General features: G+C 35.5%; 3 protein-coding genes across 3 annotated transcripts in view; 2 read left to right on the plus strand and 1 right to left on the minus strand.

Annotated features, from left to right (window-relative positions):
* Positions 1-411: 411 nt before the first annotated feature.
* Positions 412-944, plus strand: LOAG_16802 (hypothetical protein; the record flags this gene model as incomplete). The annotated part of the gene is made up of 2 exons (XM_020449461.1): positions 412-570; positions 783-944. The coding sequence occupies 2 exons, from the start codon at positions 412-414 to the stop codon at positions 942-944; spliced, it is 321 nt and encodes a 106-aa protein (XP_020307013.1).
* A 171-nt stretch (positions 945-1,115) lies between these two features.
* Positions 1,116-3,448, plus strand: LOAG_16803 (isocitrate dehydrogenase; the record flags this gene model as incomplete). Its single annotated transcript, XM_020449462.1, has 8 exons — positions 1,116-1,259; positions 1,496-1,636; positions 1,994-2,130; positions 2,199-2,271; positions 2,372-2,450; positions 2,555-2,667; positions 2,858-2,955; positions 3,277-3,448. 8 exons carry the CDS (start codon positions 1,116-1,118, stop codon positions 3,446-3,448), a joined length of 957 nt encoding a protein of 318 aa, XP_020307014.1.
* A 2,123-nt stretch (positions 3,449-5,571) lies between these two features.
* Positions 5,572-8,182, minus strand: part of LOAG_16804 (integrator complex subunit 4) — a 7,367-nt gene continuing 4,756 nt past the window's right edge. Inside the window, exons 14-20 of the mRNA XM_020449463.1 lie at positions 7,897-8,030; positions 7,644-7,816; positions 7,159-7,312; positions 6,894-7,078; positions 6,504-6,699; positions 6,189-6,314; positions 5,572-5,970 (exon numbers count right to left, since the gene is read on the minus strand). Coding sequence (XP_020307015.1) covers positions 5,665-5,970; positions 6,189-6,314; positions 6,504-6,699; positions 6,894-7,078; positions 7,159-7,312; positions 7,644-7,816; positions 7,897-8,030 — 1,274 coding nt within the window. The 3' untranslated portion in view covers positions 5,572-5,664. The remainder of the gene's footprint in view (positions 5,971-6,188; positions 6,315-6,503; positions 6,700-6,893; positions 7,079-7,158; positions 7,313-7,643; positions 7,817-7,896; positions 8,031-8,182) is intronic.

Below are 8,182 nucleotides of genomic sequence, written 5' to 3' on the forward strand. Positions count from 1 at the left end.
TTCGCTCTCCGTTCCTGTTTTCCTTCTCACTAGGATGATCACTCTGTCGAGGATGTTCTTTCGTTGTCTTAATTTTCAAAAATTTTTACCTCTTGGAACAACGAATCGTGGAAGATAAACAACAAGTATTATCAATTTCTTCTCCCCGTTTTTTCCTTACAACATTGACCATTGCTGTATTGCTTCATTGTGCATGTATGATAACATTATGTGTATATTCTTGTGCATAATTTTTAAGTTGATTAAGTACCTAAGAGATATAAGCTGCAGGTGTTAATGAACAAGTCTGAAAGACGAAGAAATTTACAAGCAGTGGATTAAAACAACAAATAACGAGCAATCTACTACATAGTATTCACAAGCAATTTGTAGTATTCTGTTGTCTTCCTGATGTTTGGTTACAGATAGAGGATGTCAATTAAATTGAATTCATTAGGCTTAATGAACAGACAAGTGCGATGCTTCACAACGATGGGCCGATATATGAACAAAATCAAAGTGCGGAACGCAGTTGTAGATTTGGATGGTGATGAGATGACGAGGATAATTTGGAGAGAAATTAAGAAAAAGGTGGAAACAGCATTTTCAGGTTGTTCGGAATACTTTAAAACAGAATGAGATATATCTGGTTCTGACTTGGTGAAATTAGTCAATTTAAACCGTGAAAATGGAGCTTCAGAACTTAGTTTCCCTAGTTACTTCCGAATATACTTGATTCAGCCTTTGTATCCATAGATTTATTAAAATACGTCAAGATATTGCAAGATTTGATAGTTTTCTAGTTAATATTACCTTATTTGGATATCGATATAAAGTATTATGATCTTGGCTTGCCAAACCGCGACAAAACTGATGACAGAGTAACACTGGAAGCCGCTGAAGCGATTAAGAAATACGGTGTGGGGATCAAGTGTGCAACAATTACACCTGATGAAGCTAGGTAGAATGTTTTATGGCAGTATCTTTCGAGAATCATATATGTAAATGTACTGTTGATGTAAAGATTTAGTCCCTTTTGTTACTATACATTTTTCATACTGTTCAACGCACTTTATTGGGGCATAATAAAATAAAATGAAATATCTTTGCAGGGTCAAAGAATTTAATTTAAAAAAATGTGGCCAAGCCCAAATGGTACACTACGAAATGTTCTCGGCGGAACTGTTTTTCGTGAACCAATTTTATGTAAGAATGTACCAAGACTCGTTCCTGGCTGGAAAGAATCCATTATCATTGGACGGCACGCATTTGGTGATCAGGTGAACTATGATTTGTTTCGGCGAAGTATCTCTGAAAGGAATTTGACTTGATTCGTAACGAGAGTTCTTTCCTACAAAATTCAGATGAATCATGCAATGGATAGAGCATTCATTTGTCAAAAGAATATGGAACGATATGTTCTGTTGGGTGAGAGGAACATTCATTTGCATTGTTGGTTCCATACTTTTGGCAAATCCATAAGTATCAATAATTCTCTCGTACTAACATTCTGCAGTATAAAGCGAGGGATTTTACTGTGAAGAAGGGTACGAAATTTCAACTCTGTGAAATTATTGACGGAAACGATAAGCGGTACGATGTGTTCACATTCGCCAAAAGTGGTGGTGTTATATTGGGAATGTATAACACTGATGAGGTCTATTTTAAAAATCTACAATATTTAAACATTATGATAAATATTTAAAACATTCTGCTTCAAGACTCAGTGAGACAAGAGATGAATAACTATTTGTTCTGTTGAGGAGAACAAGACGAAGAACTTGAAGTCAAGAATAACTTGAAATCAAGTAATGGCAGAGGGAGAAGTCAGTATCAGTATATTTTTAGTTACGAAGTTTCAATATTTGTTTCCTTCTCTCATCTAGAATTCCTGGCTACTTATTTTGAAAAGTTTCATTGTTCATGAAAGATTTATATCCTTTGTTTAATGATTGGTGAACCTGGAATCAAGGGACTCAGTATTTATTTCTCTCAGTTATTGTTCGTATTTTAGAGTATTACTGATTTTGCACACTCCTGCTTCCAATATGCTTTATCGAAGAAACGTCCAATTTATCTCAGTACGAAGAACACAATATTGAAAAGATATGACGGCCGTTTCAAAGACATTTTTAAGGATGTTTATCTTAAGTACGTTCTACCTTACGCCGTTATGCTTTGTGGAGTCATCTGGATTGTTGTTGACTTGAAAGTTTCAGGAATTACGAAAATGATTTCAAGAAACTGAATATTTGGTATGAACATCGACTGATCGATGATATGGTCGCTCAGGTGCTCTCGAAATCATCCTGCATTTATCCTGTCGAAATTTCTTTGAATATCGATTTCAACAAAGGAAGCTCTTCCATTCTAAAATAATTCGCTATTTCAGGTGCTGAAAAGCGCTGGTGGCTTTGTATGGGCATGTAAGAATTATGATGGTGACGTACAATCGGATATTATTGCCCAAGGTCAGACGGCAATCTGAAAATCGTCTTTTAACGATTTTTTGGATGGTTGTAGTTGCAGACCTTTCAAAACATTCAAATTTTCATCTAAATGTGTCACTGCCCAGGTTTTGGATCGCTAGGCTTGATGACCTCAGTGTTGATGTGCCCAGATGGTAAAACAATAGAAACAGAAGCAGCACATGGTACGGTAACACGGCATTATCGTGAGCACCAAAAAGTAATTATTACTTTCCATACATTACAGTACAACATTTAATGGTAATAATAATTTTGCTGTATTTCTTTGCAGCATATAACAGTAATATTTAAATCCCTCAGTAAAATTTAGCGATTGATATCAAGTTTTCATGCAGTCTGACTTCAAGACTGACTACATACAGGACACCTGCTGATTAAAATTTTTGAAGGGTAAGCCGACATCAACGAATCCAGTTGCATCCATATTTGCTTGGTCAAGAGGACTGGATCATCGTGGTAAGCTGGATAACAATGCTGAACTTCGGAAGTAAGTTATTTGCATTATTATATTTGGTGTAAAACAGAAGGTGTAAAGGATTGAATTGAAAGAATGACGAGAAGTAGCAGTCAAGTTGTGACAGATTAAAAGGGTTAATTAATTGATTTATCCATTTTATTACTTATTATTATATTTATTATCCAGTTTATTTATTATCATTATCATGGAATTATAAAGGAAGGCAGCACAAAGCAGGAAAATAGACTAGCTGTTCTTAATGTGCGATAACCCACTGACGTATGGAGAAGTATCCTTGATGTATCGAGATGACAATATGAGGATGAATCTTATATCGAAATTCTGCCATAGGTTTGCACAGATGCTAGAAAAGGCATGCATTACAACAATTGAAGAAGGAAAGATGACAAAAGATTTGGCAGTTTGTATACATGGAACGCAGAATGCAACACAAGCCATTTATCTGAATACGCAGGATTTCCTGCATGCTGTTGACAGCAAACTGCAGTCTCTAATGAAATAAAGCTGAATGGAATTAGGGATTTCTAGAAGAGGTGAGAGCTGACATGAAGATTTGCTGATTTACTCCTCCTTCTTGTGTTTAACATTTTCGATTTGGCCCCATAGTGTCGGCTATATAATACCACTGTTAGCAAGGTTTTGGCCCCATAGTGTCGGTGCATTCGATATATGAAATTCGTTCATTTCCAAGCAGATTTAAATATGCAACCAATTAAGTAGTTCCGTTGGTGCTATGATTTTTTGACTGGATAGTAGTGTGACGCTTAAGTATATCGTTCGATTATTGCGTTTGTTTTTACCATGCATCGAATCTAGTTATAAATCAGTATATTTCCTTTGTATTTGTGCCATTTCACTAGCTTCCTAAGCAGATTTCATGGTGAGACTTTAAACGCAAAATTATTGTTTGCGTGTAATATAAGTTTTGTTTTGATTTCAAAATTAAACATAAACCCAGATTAAAGTACATAAAGTTGAAATGAGCAAATAAGAAAAAAGTATTATGATGCCATGCAGAAATCCCGGTCAAGAAGCAAATTTTGTAACTTGACAGCGGCCGCCGCACATTTTTCCTTCGGAGGAACACACATAATTCGGTATTTTTCACAAAAAGAAGTTAGGCTATTATTAATAACAATGGAAGCTTCTCAATGCCTCTGGTTTCACTTCCTCAAAGTGATCTATCTCGAAAGAATCCCAGGTTATCCTCAACTTGTTTATGTAGACTTTGACGAATTATATATGATTCAGAAGTGAAAGTTGTCACCATAATCTCCAATATCCAGAAATGTGTGTTAGGGACAAATGTCCTCGCAACACGCTATATATATATATAGTACATATTAGCTATATGTAAATTAATTCCATGAGAAATGTGAAAATTAGACAAAGTGGTTCGGGGGAACAATAGGTCGAATCTATGGGCAATTTAAGTAGATCCGCACCAACACTTGTTCACCCTATACTCATCCAAAGAATATTGCAGATAGGTGGCGGCTAACATTGTATTATCAGGTAAATGGACCAACTGAAATGGGCACTTCGAAAGACAATGGGACAGTCAAGCGCGAAATAATTCCTTCATCGCAATAAATTGGAAATTGAAAGACTACCGAACGCTTAGCAACTTGCTCTGGAAAAGTCAACGTTCCAAGATTCATCCTGTACAGTTATATTATGACTGATAGACACACTAAACCGAACGTCTGAACGTCTGGTCGGCCAGGATGACTTCTGTAATTGGTGTGGCATCCTACAAAACCCACTTCGATGTGCTATCTAAAAGTTAAACAAAAGTAACATACACAGTACCTGTTCCATTTGTTCCCCGTATTGCAGTATTGAATAGGACTACATGATCCCGACATTATCTTTCATGTCTTAAAAGCTACCTTCCATCTGCTTTCTTGCCCTCCCCATCTCCACATTTTGCAACTGACTGTGATGTTCAGAACCGACAGTAACTTGATAAAGCAGTACCAATACAAATTGTTTAAAAAGAAACAAAACAAAATGTTTACATTTCCTATTGACATTAATCTTTGCCTGAGTAAAGCATCATCTCCCAAGTTTCTTGGTTAGCTCAAACAACAATGTATGGAATCAGAATCTAGAGAGCAATGAAACTAGAGTAGCTTGGCAGGTCCGACGAGTAAACAAAGTACTTGCTGTTTTCCAACTAAAAACATCAATTGATTTCAACAGACGCAGCAAATAGTGATTAAAATTGATTGAAAAGGAAACGAAAAACCAGGTTAAATTAATATTTAAGTTTCCAATTAGCAACTAATAATAATTTAACCATTCCAGTCCTATAATTCTGTTTTTCGATTTATCAAATTTGAGAATTTCTCTCCAGTCAACCCTAGACCAAGTAGAGAACTGAAAATTTGCAAATTTGCCGTTCTACTCATTGTATAAACCCTCACTTAAACCAAATGAATAAGCGCAAAACACACCGAATTAAATTCAAAACTGACAATAAATGAATTTTTCTTAGTAGTGTGGACAAATAAAGGACAGCTAAAAATAGAACAAATTATGAGAGATTACTTATCTCTAAGATACCAAAAAAAAAAGAAAAAAAAGCACATCAGCTTATTCCAGTCTTTACAAAAGCGAAAGCATTATCAAAAAATAGTTCTCTAACGACATAGGACATAGTTTATTTATATATGACAACTGATAATTTTAGGAAAGCAGGAGAGACGAATCCTTCTAGCAACTTGCTTTTGCTTGAATAGGTTGAATGAGGACTTCCATGGCCGCTTGTTTATTTGAAAACGGTGATTCTGCTAGGGGGATACACGATGAACGGGTAAAGCCACTTCCTAACGGTGGTATTACATCCATGAATTGTTGAGATTTCAGCACACATCCAAAACGAACTCGAGCTGAATCCGACCACAGATTATCTGCCTGTACTAGCACTTTGCAAAGAAGTCGATAAGTCTGTGCACTAATTTCTTTGAATTCGCTTTCCCGTGGGCAAAATAAGATCGAACTTCGATCCGGATAATCCGTCTGCAAAATTTGCTTCCTCATATAAAACTGTTATAGTACTTCTGTCCAGATTTGACAGATTTCCTTACCACTAATATTATCTTGCAATATTTCAATTCGTGGATGCATAAGGAATTTGTTACAATTCCTCCCTCTGTAATATGCTGTTACCACACAAACTCGTCGTAATCAACCTGTAACATCACTATCCTTTATTCAGTTGGACAATACAAACCAACCTTTATTCTGAATTGAAAAATGTCATTTTTGCTAAAATTATGCAACAGAATATTTATTGAGATTCCAAGTGGCAATCCAACGACAAAACGTAGTGGCTCATTGGGAGTTTCTGATGGTTCAACAATCTGAAAAGCAATCCGTGCAAAAAAGGAGAAACTTGGAGAAGGAAAAGAGACTTCTGCTGAAAGAGATAAAAAATTCAAGCGCAAAGTACTAAATAAAATTACAGGAAATGCTTTAAATCCTTATATTGCATAAAAGCGATAAACTACGTTTTTCAATCTATAATTTCTTTTAATATAAAGTTTATAGACCTCAGCCCATTTAATAGAAATGCTGCCAAGCGATGTAAATTTCTTTTGCAATAGAACTGCATGAGACTGGAATAAAGCAGTCAGGCTTGAACCGCTAATGAATTTCTTCGCTTGTGTTGCTGCGAAAAGCCTTTCAATACCAATCAATACCTCAGTCGTGGATTGACTTGGAGATACCACCAATGACTGACATCGTCTTAAATATATAAATTATACAGAATTTGCAAAAGAAATGTGAGCAATTCATCTACAAATTATAACTTGATTATAAGTACATTTTTTTCTCATTGCTCATAGATTTAAAGAATAGATATTCAGCAGTGGATATTGCGGATTTCCAAAAGTAAATAAAAAAAAAATAGCAACTCTAGGGAGATGAGAAAAGAGTACTCTCTAAATCGAATCATTTCCGCTTCTACGAGTTGTGCTGCATTTGTGTAAGCACCAGGTTTCATATCAAATAATGCTGCTAGGCGCAAAATGGAAAGTTGGAAACGAAATTCTTCGAGCGTTGCTAACATTACCTTATCCACAGATGAAAAATTACTGCCAACACACTCCAAAAGCCTGAGGCCCTGCAGAAAGGAAAGCTAAAACCAGTTTCGAACTTCTGAGTAAAAAAGAAGCTGATGTTAAAAAACATGAGAATATTCACCTCATCAGCAGCGTTGAGCGCAGTTTGTAAATCATCACCACAGGAAAGAATTTTAACAGTGAGTTCACACTGCGTAAGAATTTTTAACAAGTAAGACAGTAATTGTGCCGTACCGGCCACTCCCTCATCGCCTTCACATAATGCATTCATATCTCTAAAGAAATAAAAATTATTTCTAGTACAATTTTGACTATAATTGATGAAGGCATTCCTACTGTTGATTTGAAATCTCGCTCTCGAACTTGGAAAGAATACTCTTAAATCAAGAAGCTCAGTTCAGTGCTTCTTGATCTGGTGAGAGCAATTGAGAAGTATATTATCTTTAAGAAGTGTGAAAAGTGCATTATCATCAACTATTCTAATTTAGTTTTAATGACTACACCGACATCAATTAGTGCAATAAGATGAGAGCATAGAATAGGCCATCGGTAACATTTTTTCTCTGCCAAAAATAAAATTTGAGCATATTACTTAGAAAGTAATACTTGATTAAAAGCCTTTTTTCAATCATTCGTTGCTGATAAGATCGGGATTGAGAAGCTTCTTGCATCATTTCATACGTACGCTCAAGGAGAGCACGAGTTCGTTCCCCAGCTTCTGCTAATTTTTTGTTTATAGAAAGATTGTTTGTGCTAGAAGTACTGTCATCCGAAAATGCCTAAAAAGATAAGAGAATTTTACAGAAGAGTGTTTCTTGATTTACTGCGACAACATAAGTAGTAACAATTAAGATGTCACCTCAATTGTAGGTACTAAAAGCGGCATTGAGCATCGCAGAAATTTATAATGGCGCACAGCAAATGCTGGCAATAGTGAACATATAGGATCATGAGCACTTGCTGCATTTAATATTAATATAAGCTTGGCCAAATCTGCAAGAAAATTTACGGAGTAGGAAATCTCTGCAAGTAATCACAGATAGTCTCCAGTTCAATGCAATATTAGCTGTGTCTTGCATTTCCATTCTTTTATGAATTGTGAATTAAAAACAAAAAAAAAAAAACTGAATAAGTACTTTAAAAAA

This window comes from Loa loa (assembly GCF_000183805.2).
Source record: "Loa loa unplaced genomic scaffold supercont3.20, whole genome shotgun sequence".
Classification (NCBI taxonomy): Eukaryota; Metazoa; Nematoda; class Chromadorea; order Rhabditida; family Onchocercidae; genus Loa; species Loa loa.